The 20,748-nt window shown below is 47.3% G+C and overlaps 1 protein-coding gene across 26 annotated transcripts in view; it reads left to right on the top strand.

The window, feature by feature from the left end:
* The window catches only part of DLG2 (discs large MAGUK scaffold protein 2), a 1,130,680-nt gene that overhangs the window by 697,074 nt on the left and 412,858 nt on the right, over nt 1–20,748 (top strand). For 25 of the 26 annotated variants that reach the window (XR_013231698.1, XM_077341322.1, XM_077341326.1 and 22 more), the window contains 2 exons: nt 4,149–4,273; nt 15,871–16,040. Coding sequence is in view for 24 of the 26 variants with exons in the window: in XM_077341322.1 (XP_077197437.1) it covers nt 4,149–4,273; nt 15,871–16,040 (295 nt within the window). In the remaining 2 variants the exon portion in view is untranslated. Of the gene's footprint in view, nt 1–4,148; nt 4,274–9,912; nt 10,043–15,870; nt 16,041–20,748 lie in introns of those variants that run through there. The other variant, XM_077341344.1, reaches the window with a different exon arrangement.

The following is a 20,748-nucleotide window of genomic DNA, read 5'->3' as shown; positions in this document are numbered from 1 at the left end:
CTCAGGGGTGGGACGGCTGCCCTGAGTGGGTGTAAAGCGCTGAGTGGCATTTAAGCAATGAGACCAGTTCATGATGTTAATATAACTCATTCATTCATACAAAGATTGTCAACCACCCCATGACTGCCTGCAGGGTGGGACGGCCAACAAATTAAACAGATAATACTTAGATTTCAATTTTACCCACAGGCCTGGGGCTTTTATCACATTTGTAGAATGAGCTGTCTGACCATGGAACCAGTCTCTGGATTTAAGTATCCGCAGATCAGGCCGGTTTGAAAATTATTATTATTATTATTATTATTATTATTATTATTATTATTATTATTATTATTATTATTATTGCCTGTCACTCTCATGACTGACTCATGGCGGGTTACAGCGTGCCCATATTAAAACCTCATTAAAAACCATACCGGATACATCTACATATATAACAGACTCCTAAACATGACGGACTATACCCTATGAACCCCTCAAGAAAATCTGATACAGGAGCGGGAAGAGGGAACGTAGATCACCAAGTGAATTCCATGCTCTTAACACTGGTAATTCCACAGACTGGACCATGTTGAGAATGAGATCTATTGATGTATCTCTCCCTTCCCCTCAAGGTGCAGACCATAGTTTTACTGAGTCCAATTTAGTTGTACAACATCCCTGTGAAATCGGTTTGGAGTATGAGAAAGTGACCAGACCAGGGTCATCCTATGAACATAAATTCAAGCCAGCTCTTTGGATTTGATAACCATCTTCAAGTATTTAAAAAGGTGCCGTATAGAGGATGGAGCAGAGTTGTTCTCTCTTGCTGCGGAGGGATGGACTAGAACCAGTGAGTTGAAATTAATTCAAAAGAAATTCCATCTAAACATCCGGAAGAAGATCCTGACAGTTAGAGCGGTTCCTCAGTGGAACAGGCTTCCTCGGGAGGTGGTGGGTTCTCCGTCTTTGGAGATTTTTAAACAGAGGCTGGATGGCCATCTGATGGAGAGGCTGATTCTGTGAAGGCTCAAGGGGGTGGCAGGTTACAGTGGATGAGCGATAGGGGTTGTGAGTAGTGCAGGGGGTTGGACTAGATGACCAAGGAGGTCCCTTCCAACTCTATGGTTCTCTACGATTCTATGATTCTTCTTAGTCTAATGGGTAGCCTGACAGCACCTAAATGAGATTATGGAGGGGTATAGAAGATATATTCAATGAAGCTAATACTTTGCATTTTTGGCTGAAATAAAGCCCTTCTGTTCAAGAGTTTTTGTTTTTAATGCTAAGAACCTTGTTAAAATTCTTAAGAGACGTTCCAGGCTGTGATTACAATCAGGGAATAAAGAGAAAGCCCCGAAGAACTGCAAACTGTCTCTTAAAAGCACTTTTATAAGCAAAACTATTTAGCAAACAGCTATGAACACCTCCTCCCCTTTACTGCCGCCCGTAGTGTGATGGTGAAATTCTGGTGTGATACATCTTTGTCAAGAGGAGAAATGTCCTGCAGTGGACAAATAAATGTGGATTCAGGTGCTGCATTATCTGAAGCAGCAAAACAAGCCTCAGAAGTCAAGGGCATCTTTAAGACCCATTGAGTTTTATTCTGAGTGTAATCTTTCGTGGGCATGCACCCCTTTTCAGAGACTTTGAAACAGAAATCACAGACCTTAGCTAAAGAGGGTGCTGCCAGGAAGGGCCAATATAGAACCATGGAGTTGGAAGGGGCCAGACAGGCCACCTAGTCCTCCCCCATGCTCAATGGAGGATCATCCTGAATCATAGAATCATAGAATCATAGAGTTGGAAGGGGCCATACAGGCCATCTAGTCCAACCCCCTGCTCAATGCAGGATCAGCCCAAAGCATCCTAAAGCATCCAAGAAAAGTGTGTATCCAACCTTTGCTTGAAGACTGCCAGTGAGGGGGAGCTCACCACCTCCTTAGGCAGCCCATTCCACTGCTGAACTACTCTGAATTTTTTTCCCTAGTATCTACTCAATATCGTTCTCCACGTAGTTTAAACTCATTACTTCGGGTCCTCTCCTCTGCTGCCAACAGGAACCTTTCCCTCCCCTCCTCTAAGTGACAACCTTTCAGATACTTCAAGGGAGCCATCCTGTCCCCTTTCAACGTCCTCTTCTCCAGGCTGAACATTCCCAAGTCTAATAAAATCAGTGTCCAGCAGCACCTTTATGACCAACAAAGATTTATTCAAGGTGTGAGCTTTCGAGTGCAAGCATCCTTTGTCAGCTTGCACTCGAAAGCTCACGCCTTGAATAAATCTTTGTTGATCTTCAAGGTGCTACTGGACTGGACATGGCTTGGTCAAGATTTGCGCCAAGATGCGGAAGTAACTATAGCTAAGATGCAGCAGTATATATAGCTCTGGATGAGGGTGATGGATAAGATCTGCGAATAGCAGGAAATTAGCATGCAGAGTAATAAAGGAAATTAAAAGTAATGGAAATCTCAGTGCTTAATGAAGGCCTTGGTTTCTTCTCACTACACCTGCTAGCGTCATTCCGTTCTTGCATCTGTTTGCAAATGCCTTTATTATGCTGTATGCTAATATGACAAGGCTGATGGCCTGGAGACGTGTGTGCGCACATGAAAGATTAGAATAAAAATGTGATGGCCTAAAAGGTGCCCCTGGACTCGTGCTTTGTTCAAACTAACTTGGGACTGAAGTCTCCCGAAAAGAGGACGTGAATTGATAAGGGACACATAAGCATCTCTAGACAGAAGGGGATTTTCCTGGTGAGAGTGGTCAGTGATGGACTCATGGTCAGAGCCAAATTTTTCAGTATATGAGAAGCATAGCAGGGGAACTGATAACCACCTTTAAAAGGCTGCCATGTAGAGGATGGAGCAGAGTTCTCTCTTGCTCCAGAAGGATGGATCAGAACCAATGGGATGAAATTAATTCAAAAGTAATTCCGTCTAAACATTTGGAAGATCCTGAGAGTCAGACCAGTTTTTCAGTGGAACAGGCTTCCTCGGGAGGTGGTGGGTTCTCCATCTTTTGAAATGTTTAAACAGAGGCTGGATAGCCATCTGACAGAGGGGCTGATTCTGTGAGGCTCAAGGGGGTGGCAGGGTTGTGAGTGTCCTGCATAGTGCAGGGGGTTGGACTAGATGACCCAGGAGGTCTCTTCCAACTCTATGATTCTGTGATTCCAAACTAGCATGTAACTCATTTTCTCCAATATCAGTTCTGGCTCTCTAAGGGAGAGGGGAGGGGGGCCCCATTAGAAGTCTTAAATGTATTTTCCGCGGGCCTCTACATGTTCTGGAGCCAGAGGTGGTGCTAGTAGCCTAGCTCGGCGGGGTGGAAACATGCCAGCTGTGCTACATTTGTGACTTGCGCCTCCATGGTTAAAGAAGCATCCAAAGTTGCATCTAGATTGTCCCATTGTAAGCTGCACTCTGGGAAGGCCTGCTTCCGGGTCTGGCCCCTTCTTCCTCAGCCGCAACCCTACACCGAACCACAGGGTCTAGTATGTGCTGTGCATTTTCAATGAAATATTTTATCCAGGGTTAGTAAAATGAAATCAGTTTATATCTACTCTCTGTACTGCTGTGTCTGATTCTTGGTTTTCTGATTAAATGGCGGTCTCCATTTATTTTAGTTGTTAAAATACTTTGAAAGTATTCGCTGTATAACAGAGCATAAAAAGGTAAAGGTATCCCCTGTCTGACCCTTGGGGTGACACCCTCCAGCGTTTTCATGGCAGACTCAATACGGGGTGGTTTGCCAGTGCCTTCCCCAGTCATTACCGTTTCCCCCCCAGCAAGCTGGGTACTCATTTTACCGACCTCGGAAGGATGGAAGGCTGAGTCAACCTTGAGCCGGCTGCTGGGACCGAACTCCCAGCCTCATGGCCAGAGCTTTCAGACTGCATGACTGCTGCCTTACCACTCTGCGCCACAAGAGGCTTTTATAACAGAGCATAAATTCGGCCAAAAAGAAGAGCCAGGTTTTATATGCCGCTTTTCTCTCCCTCAGGGTGTCTCAAAGCGGCCTACAATCTCCTTCCCTTCCTCTCCCCACAACAGACATCTTGTGAGATCGAATAAATGAGACAGACAGATGTGCATCTTTGTACAACAGATGATTAAGGTTTTCCCTTCTTCCCCCCCCCCCTCTCTTCTCATTGTTTTCTTCAGGGGAATTCTGGCCTGGGTTTCAGCATTGCGGGAGGAACGGATAACCCACACATTGGGGACGATCCCGGGATATTTATTACCAAGATTATACCAGGAGGAGCTGCAGCGGAAGATGGTAGACTCAGGTACGAATGGGGTCATAAAGGGTTGTGTGAAACCCTCCTAGAAATTTCCCTACTACTAAGAATGTGCTCAGCTTTCTCAAGAACAAGTCATGTCAGACTTACCTTATCTCTTTTTTTTGAGAAAATACTACCTGGCTGGATCAGGGGAATGCCGTGGATATTGTTTACCTTGATCTCAGTAAAACTTTTGATACGGTTCCGCATGATATGCTTGTTGATAAGTTGGTAAAATGCGTTATGGATCCTGTTACTCTTAGGTGGATCGAGAACTGGGTGACAGGTCGCACCCAAAGGGTGCTTGTTAGTGGTTAATCAGCTTCTTGGGAGAGGAGTGACAAGTCCTGTGTTGGGTCACCCAGCTGGCTGCATGTGGGGGAGTGCAGAATCAAACCCGGCATGCCAGATTAGAAGTCCGCACTCCTAACCACTTCACCAAACTGGCTTTCCGGGGGCCTTTTCCTCTTGAAACACCTCCTCCCTCCATCCCAGGCTGTGCTCCCAAGTCTTTAGGAATTTCCTAATCCAGATCCGGCAACCTATTCCGCACATGCTGGATAATGCACTTCAGTAGTAGATTTTCCTGTTGCGCATAGGAAAGCGAGCTGCAAAAGCACATTGAAAGCGCTCTATCCAATCCTTGTTTATGAAAAAGTACTAGTTTTCTTCCTTCTGGAGAAGAAATTTTAAAGCAAAAATAAGTCTTAAGTTTTCAGTCTGTTAAAGGATTTCTGTTGCACCTGTTCCAGAGTGCTTAGAGCTACAGCACTCAATTTAGAAAGTTAAAATAATGTCTATGAAAGATTGCATGACCTAAAGGGGGAGGGAGTGCCATTTCTGGAAGCCCCATGGACATTTTAAGAAGCACAGCAGACAACGGAAAGTCAGACAACACAAGGAAGCTGTTTCTCTCAAAAGTGGGTGAACTACACTTTGCTAATCCAATGCTTTAGGATGCTTTGGGCTGATCCTGCATTGAGCAGGGGGTTGGACTAGATGGCCTGTATGACCCCTTCCCGCTCTATGATTCTGTGATTCTATGATTCCCACCCCCCACTGAAGCTCTCTAACTACATCAATGATATTCCCCCCCCCCCCCCATACCACTTAACCGGCTATCCTTTTCCATCCTGCACAGCCCAGGTTCACAGGGTTCTGCTGGGTGAAAGACCCGGCCAAATTGCTAATCTTCAAGATCAGCTGTTTCAGCAGAGTCTTTCTGAATCAGCCAAATCAAGCTCAAATTGCTTCAGGCTTCCCTGATTCGGCCCATTTCAATTTACGATTCAGCTCAGATAAGACTGCAAAGGAATCAGCAGTGATTTGAATATTTTCAGGGTTTTATTATTATTATTATTTGATTTTTATACCACCCTCCCAGCAAGCTGGATCAGGGCAACGTCCATCATATACAACAGAGCACGACCATCTGAAAGCATTCGATTCAAAAATTAGTTACATTTTAAATTAATCAATTAATTACTATTATTTATTTCATTTCTGTACCACCCTCCCGTAATGTGTCAGGGCGGTTTACATACCATTAAATTTAAAAGTGATTAAAAGCCAGCATAATTACCACATTTAGAATATAAAACATTGTAAAAATCGTAAGTATTCCATTCAGCAGCGTTTAGAATCATAGAATCATAGAGTTGGAAGGGACCTCCTGGGTCATCTAGTCCAACCCCCTGCATTATGCAGGACACTCACAACCCTATCGCTCCTGTAACCTGCCACCCCCTTGAGCCTTCACAGAATCAGCCTCTCTGTCAGATGGCTCTCCAGCCTCTGCTTAAAAATCTCCAAAGATGGAGAACCCACCACCTCCCGAGGAAGTCTGTTCCACTGAGGAACCGCTCTGAATGTCAGGAACTTCTTCCGGATGTTTAGGCAGAATTTCATTTGAATTAATTTCATCCCATTTGTTCTGGTCCGTCCCTTCGGGGCAAGAGAGAACAACTCTGCTCCATCCTCTATATGGCAGCCTCTTAAATACTTGAAGACGGTTCTCAGATCCCCTCTCAGTCGTCTCCTCTCCAGGCTAAACAGACCAAACTCCCCCAACCTTTCCTCCTACGTCTTGGTCTCCTCTGTTGCCCTCCTCCAGCTTCCTGCTGCCACCCCGAAAAGGGAACGGAGGTCAGTGGGGCTGTCTGGGGGGGGGGCTCCCTGAAAAAGCTTCTCTCTCCCCTGCCCCCTGGCCTGCCTTTCCCCGGGGGAGGGCGGCCCCAGCGCCTGTTGTATTTTGCAACACAACGGGCTTTTTAGCTATAGACACACCCACATACTGACGTGTATTTATAAATCAGTGTCGATTTATACAGAAAACCCATGCTCTGAGTTCTCTTCCTCAGCACTCTGCCTGCCTTTGAAAACGAAAAGGAAGAACAGGAACGGAGCAACCGAACCGGTCTCTGGAGTAAAGCGAGGGAATCGATTTCCTCTCTTTGCCATCCTTCACAGTGACTCCCTCTGGCTCTTCTAAATGAGATTCCTGCAGGGGGAGCTCAGATTCTCAGAGAGGGACTCATGGCACGGAAGCCGTCATCCTGGCAGTCCGACCCACGGGGGGCTGGTATGACTCAGCCATTCGGGAAGGGGGATCTGTGGGGGAGCTCATTACGGAGCAATGCAGAGCGGGGCTCGTAATGTGCGGGATGTGAGGATTCTTGCTGTGACAGACAGCACGCCCAGCACTAAGGCTGCAATTGAGTTTTTAACACTCAACGGAGAATCCACCGGCATGGCTTCCTTCTGATGGCAGCTCTGTGGGAGGTGACTGTTCGGTGGGGAAAGGCATGCCTCACACGTGCCTTGAGATTCCAGGTTCAGAGCCAGGCAAGGGGAGGCGCTGTGGCTCAGCGGCAGAGCATCTGCTTAGCATGCTGAAGGTCACAGGTTCAAGTCTCAGCATCTCCAGTAAAGATCAAGGAGCAGATGATGTGGAAATCCTCTGATCGAGAACCTGGAGAGCCACTGCCAGGCTGACTGGAGCGGGGGTCCCTAGGCTTTTTGAGCCACGGGGTCTCTTTAGTATTCTGACACAACCACAAAATGCCCACCACAGAAGGCTGACCCAGAAGCATACAGAGCAGACCCAAGTTTAGGAGACAAGAGGGGGATGCTTGGAAACAAGAGTGTGGAGGAGAACAAAACCAACACTGGCGTGGAAGCTGGTGCCAAAACAATGAGGTTTTGATTTGCATAGACTGTCAGATCTCTGTTGGCCAATCGTAGAATAGAATCATAGAACCATAGAGTTGGAAGGGGCCAGACAGGCCATTGTTCAATGCAGGGTCAGCCTAAAGAATTTTGGATAAGACTCTGTCCAGCCGCTGCTTGAAGACCGCCAGTGAGGGGGAGCTCCCCACCTCCTTAGGCAGCCCATTCCACGGCTGAACTAGACTCCTAGAATCCTAGAGTGGGAAGGGGCCATGCAGGCCATCTAGTCCCACCCCCTGCTCAGTGCAGGATCAGCCTCCAGCATCCAAGAGAAGGATCTGTCCAGCCGCTGTGTGAAGACCCCCAGTGAGGGGAGCTCCCCACCTCCTTAGGCAGCCCATTCCACGGCTGAACTAGACTCCTAGAATACTAGAGTGGGAAGGGGCCATGCAGGCCATCCTGTCCCACCCCCTGCTCAGTGCAGGATCAGCTTCAAGCATCCAGGAGAAGGATCTGTCCAGCCGCTGCTTGAAGACGGCCAGTGAGGGGGAGCTCCCCATCTCCTTGGACAGCTGCTTCCACGGCTGAACAACTCAGACTAAAATTTTGTTCTGAGTCTTTGTCAGGAGTATTTAACATTTCTTTCTCACACCTGTGCTGCCTTATGGGCACAAATGCGTTCATAAATCAGCTTTTTCCAGAAGTCGCTTGATTTGATTTCTGACTTTATATTTTGGCAGCATATAGGTGTTTTTTTTTCTTACAAAAGAGTTATCTCAGCCACTTTTGATGTTTGACTGAAATGTTGGGAAACATTTTTCCTCCTGATGACCCATCTAAGTCAGTAATTTTCCTTCACAGAAGTGCTTGGAATGAGTTTGATATATGGGAGAAGGTTACTTCAAATTAAAACTGGTTGGTCTTTTGCCTCCAACAGTTTTCCGATCTTTTCCACAGTCAGAGTCTTGGCAGCTCAAAATTTCACTCCCCTGATAGCTGGCGAATGGTTGGCCCGTTTTCCAGCTGGCCTGATCCTGGTACCCCTGGCCTTCTCACTAGCCCAGGGTGTGTGTGGGGTAGCCAGATGTAACAGCTTTGTTTCAGCTGTGAAGGGAACTGAGGGGGAGGCCTGTGCCCTAGTGGGAGAGCCTCTGCTTGGCATGCAGAAGGTCCCAGGTTCAATCCCCAGCATCTCCAGTTAAAAAGGACCAGGCAGGGGGGTGATGGGAAAGGCCTGTATCTGAGACAATGGAGAGTTGGACCTCTGCTCTGTCTTTTTATCCAGGCCCCTCTTGAAGCTATCTAGGCTTGTAGCTGCTGCCACTTCCTGCGGCAGTGAATTCCACATGTTAATTACGCTTTGTAGCTGGACGGGAAGTCCAGGGTTGCCACACAGAAGCAGAGCTGGGTAAACCACTCCTGCACATCTCTACCCTTGGAAACCAGAAGGGGGCGCCATAAGTCTGCTGCAAGTCGGTGGCATTTCCCAGCACTACTCTAATGGAACACTCCTATTTTTGTAGCACACAGTCCTTGTTAGGCCCAGCTTAGCTCACAGAAGCCTTTTTGGAGTTTGCCATTTGCAGCTTGTCCTCCCGCAGCTTGGCCTGCCCAGTCCCAGCATGGCGTAGTGGTTAATAGCGGTGGCTTATAATCCAGAGATCCGGGTTTGATTCCTGACCCCTCTTCCCCCTGCACTAGAACTTGGGCTAGTCACAGTCCTGTTAGAGCTGTTCATGCAGGACAGTTCTCTCAGAGCTCTCTCAGTCCCACCAACCTGCCAGGTTGCCTGTCGTGCGGAGAGGAAGGGGGAGGTGTTTATAAACCGACTTGGGACTCCTTTGGGTAGAGAGAAGCTGGCATAAAAACAACAGCTCTTCTTCGTCTCTCTCTTCTGCGCTCGTAGCTGGAGTCCCCTTCCCTTCTGCAAACGGAGCTGGAATTTGGAATACTTATGCTGATGAGTTCTCCGGCAAGGGGAGTGGCGTGTGTGCCCATGCACGCGCTGGATTTTGCCCTACGTGTTCCGACAAGAGGCTGCGAAGTGAGATTCTCGAGCTCCCTTCTCCGCCTGCTCTCGGGCAGAATGCCTCCCGTTCGCCTCCTCTCTCCGTTGCTAAAAAGGGGTGGGATTTTGGCCTACAGCCTCGCCGAGGCTCTTTAATTTGTTAGTGTTTGTCAAGGGTGAAGAAAACCACAGGAGGAGGAGGAGGAGGAGATGAAAGCTCTTTGCAACACATCGCATCGGGGAATAGGCTGGGGGGAGAGAGGTATGTGTCACAACTGGTTTTTCCATGCAAACGCGAACCTGGTTCGGGATCTCTTTGCCTGCTGTTCAAGAGGCAAGCTAACAGGTGGCCCGTCAGGAAGAAGCCTTTTTCTCTCCTCGGGTCCGGCAGCCTTTTAAGCGGAAAGGGAGATCCGGCCTTGCTCGGCCCTGGAGGGAGCCGGCCTGCCATGCTAGGCTTGGCAGCGTCCCTTGCCTGCCTGGGGTGTAGGCAGCTGCAGAAAAGGTCCAGAGGACTGCAATGCCCCCCTTTCGCCACCGCTTAGGACACCTGTTCCTCCAACAGGTGAAGAGCACCCACCTGTGCAAAGAACAAGGGGGTAAGTTTGCCTTCCAGCTTTCCGCAGCAGGGAGGGGACGGCCAAAGCAGAGGCCATGCTATGAGTTCAGGAAAGGAGTCTGCTTGAAAATGCCCGTGAGCAGAGGCCTGATTCAGACTGAGAAAAGGGTTCTTATTTTGAAAGCCCTTCTCTCGCCTGAAACCAGTCCAAAGTGGGCCCCGTTCTTAGGCTACATGTAGATGTCTCAATTCAGGTGGCCAGCTCCAGGGTAGGGAAATTCCTGTAGATGTGGTGGTGAAACCTGTGCAGGGCAGGGTTTGCGAAGAGGAAGGAGTGCTGGGGGTATACAAGATGCTGCATTGGTCAGACCCCACCTGGAGTGCTGTGTGTGGTTCTGGAGGCCTCATTTCAGAAAGGACGTGGACAACATGGAGAGGGGGCAGAAGAGAGCGATGAGGAGGATCTGGGGTCATCCAGAGGCCATCTAGTCTGACCCTCTGCGCAATGCAAGATCAGCCTAAAGCGTCCAGGATAATGATCTGTCTAACTGCTGCTTGAAGACCGCCAGTGAGGGGAAGCTCCCCACCTCCTGAGGCAGCCCATTCAATTTAATTATTTTAATAATCTAAATGTTTTAACCCATTCTTAGTGTTCAGCCTGCAGAAGAGGAGGTTGAGAGGGGACATGATTGCTGTCCTTAAGTATTTGAAAGGTTGTCACTTGGAGGAGGGCAGGGAGCGGTTCCTGGTGGCTGCGGAGGATAGATCATGGCTTTAAACTGCATGGAGAACAGTACCAGCTAGATTGGGGGGGGGAGGGGAAGAATTCACAGTCTGAATTCACAGTCTGAGTAGTTCAGCCATGGAATGGGCTTCCTAAGGAGGTGGGGAGCTCCCCCTCACTGGTTGCCTTCAAGCAGCAGCTGCACAAATCCTTATCCTGGATGCTTGAGGCTAATCCTGCATTGAGCATGGGGTGGGGCTAGATGGCCTCCATGCCCCCTTCCCACTCTAGGATTCTATGAGTCTAGTTCAGCCATGGAATGGGCTGCCTAAGGAGGTAGGGAGCTCCCCCCTCACTGACCTTCTTCAAGCAGCAGCTGGACAGATCCTTCCCCTGGATGCTTAAAGCTGATCCTGCACTGAGCAGGGTGTGGGACTAGATGGCCTCCATGCCCCCTTCCCACTCTAGGATTCGATTAGTCTAGTTTACCAGTGGAATGGGCTGCCTCAGGAGGTGGGGAGCTCCCCCTCACTGGCCGTCTTCAAGCAGCAGCTGGACAGATCCTTCTCCTGGATGCTTGAGGCTGATCCTGCATTGAACAGGTGTTGAGACTAGATGGCCTGTATGGCCCCTTCCCACTCTAGGATTCTGTATTGTAAGCCACCCTGACCCTTAGGGGAAAGGTGGCATAGAAATGTGACAAACAATAATAAGAAGAATGTTATCATTCCAAGAGCTCTCCAAGTTCCACCGGGAGACTAGCTTCTCATAAATAGTTCCACTCAGCCAGTACCGGTCAGCATAATGGGGGGGGGGGGGGATGGATAGCTGGACTTTCCCCTTGATCCAGAGTCTTGATCTTAATCAGGGTACTGGGTGGGAAAAAATGCCTGGGAATTCATTCACAGAAGTCAACTCAGTCGTTTGGCTTCCAGCGGGAAAGCCGTTTCCCCCCCTCCCCACGCCCTCACTCGGCCTGCGAGGGAAGGCGTGGCAGGCAGATCGCGTCCTGCTGATATGCCGGTGCAGAACTTGGCTTACGAATTCCGTCTGCTCGATCTGCGCTTATGTAAAGAAGTCAGCCCTTGCGTCTCCCCCCTCGGCCTGCGTGGTCGCTAGTGTCCCTTGAAGGCGTGCTTTTGGTGCAAGATCTATTGGAACGCCAGGGAAATGTTACCAGGGAGAGGGCATTTGGAAGCAGGGCAGATTTTAGAAATTCAGGAACGAAATACACAGGCAAGGGTGCCAACCTTCTGATGGATGCAACAAACACAAACTGGGGTACGCCATCAATGGGAAATGCCAGGGGGGGAAGGGGGCAATGTAATCCTGACTCGGAAACTATAGTATGTAATTCGTGCCAAAGTGCAAATGACTCTGGAATTGTGACTATGGAACACCTAAATGGCTGAGATGAAAATATGTAATAATGCAAATAATCCAAACATTTGCAGTTTATAATTTTAAAATACCGATGCACATAAAGTCTATCCTTACCCAATAGAAATAATAATATTATCAATTCCCTCTAAGTCAAATTGCTATTTATTCCCTTGAGGGGATCCCCCCCCACAAAACAGGGGACTACCAGACCCTCGTTTGGACTTCCGTTGGGACTAACCTGTTGAACTGAATTATTTTTTGCAGTGTTGTCTTATTGTACACAAAGGTACAATATTGTTTGGCTATTACTCATGGTTGTCTGGATGATCCATTATAAATTACTAATTTGCACTTTTGGGAGTCTTTTCTGCTTGATGTTTCAGAGCCACTCCTACACAGCCCCACTCTTTCCCTGGTCACCTCCGATGGAGCCTGGAGATATCCCATAATTACAACTGGGATACAATTTTTTTTTTGCAGAAATACATGAGAGCTATGCCAGACTAGAGCTAGATTCCCTTCACTTCAATGGGACTTGTGCCGACTATTGGTAATAGTTTTATTCTTCCCTGTCTCCAAGGTCATTCAAGGGCAGGTCACTCTAAGGATGGCTGAACACTTGCCGATGTAGCTGACCGTTCCCCAGCTGTGAGGCAGGAGTCGATTTTTCTTCATTCAGTTGTTGGCAAGCGGTCAGAGCCAGTTTGTCAAGTTTCCCATACTCAAACAGTATGGTGCAATCAGCAGGATTTCATGCAAGTTTTCACGCAGCCTGATGGGAGAGCTATTTGTCTGCTGTCGCTTAAGGTTGTCTGCTCTGGGTTGGCAAATACTGGGGACTTTGGGGGTGGAGCCAGGAGTGGGCGGGATTTGGGGCAGAGAGGGACATGAGTGGAGTACAATGCTATGGACTCCACCCTCCAAAGCAACCCTTTTCTCCAGGGGAACTGATCTTTGTCACTTGGAGATGAGCTATAATTCCAGGGGTTTCCCCAGTCCCACCTGGACTTTGTCAACCATAGCACCGCATTATGGGAATTATAGTTCCTCCCCTGTATATTTTGATTTCCTGAGCCAAACATCCACAAGCCTGCTTTTAATGTATTACTCCATCTATGATTTTACCTGGCTCATTTTCTGAACACCTGAGCATGCGCCTGTAAGGGAAAGGAATGACAATTAAACAACAATGGATCTGCATTGCCTTAGCCACGAAGCTGTTTGGTTCAGGCGCAGTGAACCCAAGACATCCAAGGATCGGCTCTTGAGAGATTGTGGCCGGAAAAAGTATGGGGACGGAGTGTTTGGAATGTTGGCTTGCGGAATGAGGTTGTCGCAAAGTCTGTCTCATTCCTAGTTTTCTCTTTGTCCATTTGTCCTCCCTGTGAGATAGGTGGGATTCTAGGAAGAGCCTGGCTGGATCAGATTAGTGGTCCATTTAGCCCAGCATCCTGTCTCAGTGGCCAACCAGTTCCTCTGGAGGGCCAGCCACAGGGGAGAGAGGCAAAAGCCTTCATAAGGACATAAAAAGAGCCCTACGGGATCAGACCAGGGGTCCACCTAGTCCTGCATCCTGTCTCAGAGTGGCCGTCCAGTTCCTCTGGAGGGACAACAACGAGGCGTAGAGGCCAAGGCCTTTATCAGAACATAAGAAGAGGCCTGTTGGATCAGACCACTGGCTCATTTAATCCAGCATCCTGTCTCACACAGTGGCCAAACAATTCCTCTGGACACCAAACAATGAGGCAGAGAGGCCAAGAGCTTCTCCTGATGTTGCCTCCTGGCTCAGGGATTCAGAGGCTGCATGCCTCTCAATCTAGAGGTCCTTCTTAGCTTCTATGTCTAGGAGCCATTGAGAGGCTTAAATGTAAAGGTAAAGGTATCCCCTGTGCAAGCACCGAGTCATGTCTGACCCTTGGGGTGACGCCCTCTAGCGTTTTCATGGCAGACTCATAGAATCATAGATTGGAAGGGGCCATACAGGCCATCTAGACCAACCCCCTGCTGAACGCAGGATCAGCCCTAAGCATCCTAAAGCATCCAAGAAAAGTGTGTATCCAACCTTTGCTTGAAGACTGCCAGTGAGGGGGAGCTCACCACCTCCTTAGGCAGCCTATTCCACTGCTGAACTACTCAATACGGGATGGTTTGCCATTCCCTTCCCCAGTCATTACTGATTTCCACATTTTCAGCCCCGCTCCACGTTGAGTAGTGCTTCCTTTTGTGCTTCCTGAGCCTACTGCCCGTCAGCTTCATTGGCTGCCCTCCAGTTCTAGTGCTTTTGCAGTGGGAGGGAAATTGCAGGGCCTGTGCTCTGCCGATCAGCAGCGGGCTTTGCAAGGGGGAACGCCTGAAGAGTGCTGCGTCCTTCAGGAGATGCTGGCGAGTCCCCAGCTTGCCAGCCAAATGTGGCCGAGCCTGAACTTCCACTCTTAAGGTGGAAAGTAGCAATTAGCATGGACACAATTGCTCTTTGGGGAAGCTTGAGGGATCGGGAAAGTGGAGGAGGCCACACCTTCTGCTGTCTCCCTCCACCTGCTGTAGGGTGAAGCATATAGTGAGTCACTGCAGTGCACGGGAATTCCTGCATCAATAAAAGGGAGGGGAAGGGAGGGGAGGGGATGCGTATGCGTATGCCTAACCGAGTTCATGAAGCTGCCTTAACGTGGTGCTTGAGAGCGGCAGACTCTAAGAACTGGGTTTGATTCCCCACTCCTCCTCCATGGGCAGCCAGATGGGTGACCTTGGGCCACTGAGGGTTCTCTCAGAGCTCTCTCAGCTCCCCTCCATCCCAACCTCACAGGCTGCCTCCTGGGGGGAGAAGGAGAGAAGGCGATTGTAAGCCGCTTTGAGACGTGTGAGGCCTGCTGGGTGACCTTGGGCCGGTCACAGTTCTCTCAGAGCTCAGCTCCCCTCCACCACAACCTCCCAGGGTGCCTGTTGGGGGGAGAGAAAGGGAAGGTGATTGTAAGTCACTTTGAGACTCTTTTGGAGAGTGAAATTGGGGTACAAAAAAAGGAGTTCTTTTTCTTCTTACCCTGACTCAGACCCTTGGTCCCAAAAGGTCGTTTTTGCAGGGCTCTTCTGAAGTTCTTATGCTTCCGTAAGTACTGCGAGGCTATATTTTATTATATTGTTATACTGTTACATTATTCTGTTATATGGTTCCAACCACTGTTATTAATTACTGTATGTTTAACGAAGACTATTTCATGTATCGTTGACTAGTTTTAATGTAAACCGCCCTGAGCCTTCGGGGAGGGCGGTATATAAATCTAAATAAATAAATAAATATATTCATGGGGAGCGGCATTCTTGAAGTGTGGGGGTGACACGTTCACAGATGACATCATTCCCCGAATCTGGATTTTTCATGGTTTGAATAATTTTTTGGCCTGCTTCTTTGAACCTTAGTCAGCGGGAGAAAGGCAGGCCGGATGTGGCATAAAACAATAACTGTGCCAGCTTGTGCGGCCATCTTGGGGGGCCCATGAACTAAAGCAGAAGTGGCCAAAATGTGGCTCTCCAGATGTCCATGGACTACAATCCCCATGAGCCCCTGCCAGGGAATTGTAGTCCATGGCCACAGTTAGTCCACCCCTGAGCTAAAGCAGCTCTTGATGCATAGAGGAAAAAGGCCCATTCCTTCGGACGCATTCGCAGAACCCCAAAGCATTTTCAGTGGAGTTCGTGACACATTTTCTACTTTCACAGCTTTAGGGCATTTTTTGGTCTCAGATGGCTATCCTCTTTCTCTCCAGGGTCAATGACTGCATCTTGAGGGTGAACGAGTTCGACGTGTCGGAGGTTTCGCACAGCAAAGCTGTCGAGGCGTTAAAAGAAGCCGGTTCTATAGTGCGCCTGTACGTCCGCCGGAGGAGACCCATTCTGGAGACTGTGGTCGAAATCAAACTCTTCAAAGGGCCCAAAGGTAACTGCGAGAACAAAGCACACACTCCTTAATTGTGCTCTGCTTTGGACACGGAGCCGGAGACATCATTGTTGACTCTTGTTTTTAACCCTTGCCTAGCGTGAGTTCCCCAAACAGAGCCCGACGGGAAGCCGTTTTTTAGGAGTTTGAGATAAGCCAAAAAACGAAATCAAAAGACCAAAATAAGGAGTCTCTCATCCACTCTTATTAGGTTTATTAAAGGTAAAGGTAAAGGTAAAGGTAAAGGTAAAGGTAAAGGTAAAGGTAAAGGTAAAGGTAAAGGTAAAGGTAAAGGTAAAGGTAAAGGTAAAGGTAAAGGTATCCCCTGTGCAAGCATCGGGTCATGTCTGACCCTTGGGGCGACGCCCTCTAGCGTTTTCATGGCAGACTCAATACGGGGTGGTTTGCCAGTGCCTTCCCCAGTCATTACCGTTTACCCCCCAGCAAGCTGGGTCCTCATTTTACCGACCTCGGAAGGATGGAAGGCTGAGTCGACCGTGAGCCGGCTGCTGGGACTGAACTCCCAGCCTCATGGGCAGAGCTTTCAGACTGCATGTCTGCTGCCTTACCACTCTGCGCCACAAGAGGCTCTATATATTAAATATATTAATCATTCAACTTCTGGTCAATCAGAACAGGATCCCAGGTCAATTTCTCCTGTTTTCTGATTCTTGCTCAATGATTGCCACTCTAAAATCTATGTTCCATTTAACAGTTATAAGTCAAATAAGGCCTATCTCTTGTTTGTAAGCTCTGTTTTCTTGAGGCAAATTTACTCCTACATTTGTATTTTAGCTGCAGTGATAACAAAAAGTTTCAGGGAAGTCCTGTTCATCAGAAACCTCTAAAACAATTTGAGGATTCCACGGGATTCTATGCATCTGCACCAACCTTTCTCAACTATTTTGCCTTTTAAAACCCCCTAAAGCATTCTTCAGGCTTCGAGAAACCCCAGAAGTTTTGTGATCATGCAAAGTATGAGCAGGGGGTTGGACTAGATGACCTCTATGGATCCTTCCAACTCTATGATTCTATGATTCTATGATTCTATGAAAGTATGGTTGGGAAGCAGAGCTGTGGACATACCCACGTGGGGTTCCTTCTCTTTCTACCACCTATAGGCCAAATATTGGCTATTTGGGGGGACGGGGGATGACATTGACCATATATGGCCCTTGTTGTTGTTGTTATGTGCGAAGTCGTGTCCGACCAATCGCGACCCCATGGACAATGATCCTCCAGGCCTTCCTGTCCTCTACCATTCCCCGGAGTCCATTTAAGTTTGCACCTACTGCTTCAGTGACTCCATCCAGCCACCTCATTCTCTGTCGTCCCCTTCTTCTTTTGCCCTCGATCGCTCCCAGCATTAGGCTCTTCTCCAGGGAGTCCTTCCTTCTCATGAGGTGGCCAAAGTATTTGAGTTTCATCTTCAGGATCTGGCCTTCTAAAGAGCAGTCAGGGTTTATCTCCTCTAGGACTGACCGGTTTGTTCGCCTTGCAGTCCAAGGGACTCGCAAGAGTCTTCTCCAGCACCAGAGTTCAAAAGCCTCAATTCTTTGACGCTCGGCCTTCCTTATGGTCCAACTTTCGCAGCCATACATTGCAACTGGAAATACCATAGCCTTGACTAAACGCACTTTTGTTGGCAGGGTGATGTCTCTGCTTTTTAGGATGCTGTCTAGATTTGCCATAGCTTTCCTCCCCAGGAGCAAGCGTCTTTTAATTTCTTTGCTGCAGTCCCCATCTGCAGTGATCTTGGAGCCCAGGAAAATAAAATCTGTCACTATCTCCATTTCTTCCCCATCTATTCGCCAGGAATTGAGAGGGCCGGATGCCATGATCTTTGTTTTCTTGATGTTGAGTTTTCTTGATGTTGATATATGGCCCTATCACCCAATAAATGTTTAACAAATATTTAAAAATATGTTAAAAATTAATTAACTCCCACTCATTCATGAAACCCTGCCTCACAGGGCTGGCTCAGAGGCCTGGACCAGTTCAATCATCCCACTCCTTCAGTCGCCTTAGTGAAACAGAATACAAAAGCTGAAAAGACAGTTAACAAAAAAAAACACACACACACACACACATTGCAAGCCTCTGTGGCTGGGTCAAGCAGACTACATGTCTACAGATCAGCAGAGAGATTATGGAAGACCACCACTTTTTATATTCTATAATGGCTGAAAGGCATTAGGTGAGGAAGAAAGGACTGGGCTGGGAAATTCATGGAGAGTTGGGGGTGATGCCTAGAAAGGACAGTTTTGGGGGAGGGGAGATATAATGTAACAGAGTTAGGCTTATGAAAGTTTCCTCTTTTTTTAGGGTCCATCTTCTTTTAGGCTATTGTTTAAAAACTGATGAAAACATTTTATTTTTGGGTCAGAAGGATAGGAGTATTTCTAATAAAAAGCAATGATCACAGCTTAAATAGTAGGGGTATTTCAAATCGCATTTGTCATAGCAATCACTTGCCTGAAGCAGTAATTGGGACACGTGTCTCTTTACCCTCCAAAGCTGAAATATTATCTAGGGAAAATCATCTCTGCTTTCCATTTGGTTATAATGGTCAGAGATCTCCAGATCTCACCTAGAGGTTGGCAATCCTAAAAGGGGAACATTTACCACCAACTTGGAGAAGAGATGAAGAAAATACCACTCCCTGTTCCCTCTTCCAAGTTCACTAATGTCTGCATTTGATAAGGCCTGGATTTAAATAGATACATGGGAAAGCACTCCCTTTTTAAGAACTCAAGAGGTGAAAGAAACTAAATTTAGCATAGCTGTTAAGCTTTTGATAAGGCAGTAAAAAAAATTAGCTTGACGGTATAAGGTGGTATATTTCAGAAACGGGGATCATTAAATGCCAGCAATGTCCGTGAGAAAATCCTTGCAAGGTTTTTCATCTTTAGCTGAGCTGCCTGGAAGTTTTGTTTGACCCGTTGTTACAAAAAGAGAGAGGCTAGGACAACGTCCAATGGCACCTTTTAAGATCAACAAAGTTTTATTCAAGGAGTGAGCTTTCATATGCAGGCACACTTCCTCTGACAATGAAATAGAGATCATTGGGAGTGCATAGATAAGGAGAGAGTAAATTAGCAACAGATTGATGATGATATCCAACAAATACGCAACATAATGAAGATGTTTAGCACTAACAAATGCCTTGCTAGAATAACAAACTGAGTTTCAGTCCTTTGGGTTTAATTCCTGTTCCCCAAAACATAAGGGGAATAAAAATGTTAAGGTTAGCGATTAATGGCAGATGCTTTCCCATCTGTGAATATTAACAGAGTAATTAACAGAGACCTCTTGTTAGCCTTATCCATCTCCACTCAAGCATGGAAGAATCACCACAAGTGACAAGCCGTGTTGAGTTTGGTCTCCTGTCCTAAGACCAGAGAGTTAGATTCGAAATTACATTACATATTGCTATTCATTACATCACGTTACAATCCACTGTACAATCCCATTGCCCCCAAATGAAATGAGGAATTGTAAGGAATATAAGAGCTGAATGAGGTTAGCACATGTAGTGAGATAATAAACTAACATCCCTGTTCATTCCGGGGTGTGGCCTAATCGATTTGTCCGAATCTGCAAAGTTTCAGGAGTTAGCACATGCATGTTCCCCTCCCCTACCTTTACTGGCAAAGCTGCTTGTGAAGTTAGGAGGGAGAATTTAAAGGGAGCGGGCAGCCACCTAACAGCTGATTATCACAGCTGCACTGCCCGCGCCCTTTAAATTCCCCCCAGGATTGGTGAGGAATCTAAAGAAAGCAGGCTGCTTGTTCATCATTCTCAGGTGTTAGGTGCCTCAGCTGCTCTCTTTAAAGTTGCCTGCAAAGCTGGAGAAAGCTTTTAAAGGGAGTGGCCATGGCACCTAACAGCTGATAATGACAGTCACGCCACTTGCTCCCTTTAATTCCCCCCCCCCAAGCTGGGGAGGAATTTAAAGGGAGTGACTACGTGACTATCTTTATCTGTCTTTATCTGCCGTTAGGCCCTCCAGCTGCTGTCTTTAAAAGCTCACCCCACCTTCACAGGCAGGCTTTGCTTGCAAAGATGGGATGAACATTTAAAGAGAGTGACTGGGGTGTCGAACAGCTGATACTGACAGGTGCCCTGCCTGCTCCCTTTAAGACCAACAAAATTTTATTCAAACTTTCCTGTGCATACACATTTTCTCGGGTAGAATGTCATGTAATGGAAGTAATCAGTCCACAGGTATTGGCAATGTGTGTGAGAGAATTCTCATGCAGCAGAATAAAAATGGTTAACAGATTCCAGAGATCAATAGGAAAAAAACAGTCATTTGGATTTCTTTAGATTTGTTTGGATTCACTTGAGATTGAATTGCATGGGAAACATTTGGGTTCAATAAAGGTGTCTAGGTAGGAGAGTAAAGAGCAAACAGATAATTAGTTGCTGGCAGCAATTAGCCAATAGGCTTGCCCTTATGTCCCCTTCCTTTCCTCTCAAGCATGGAAGCATATGAGGGCATCATCTTCTTTGAACAGGAGCATTTGGCTGTGCAAAGCCATCTCCTCTGCTCACAGACAGAAAATACCATATCAGCTTACCACTCCAAGCTACATTAGTAGTAGTAGTAGTAGTAGTAGTATTGATTTGATTTGATTTGATTTGATTTGATTTGATTTGATTTGATTTGATTTGATTTGATTTGATTTGATTTGATTTGATTTGA

This window comes from Paroedura picta, chromosome 6, assembly GCF_049243985.1.
Source record: "Paroedura picta isolate Pp20150507F chromosome 6, Ppicta_v3.0, whole genome shotgun sequence".
Lineage (NCBI taxonomy): Eukaryota > Metazoa > Chordata > Lepidosauria > Squamata > Gekkonidae > Paroedura > Paroedura picta.
This window is presented reverse-complemented; position numbering and strand designations above follow the sequence as displayed.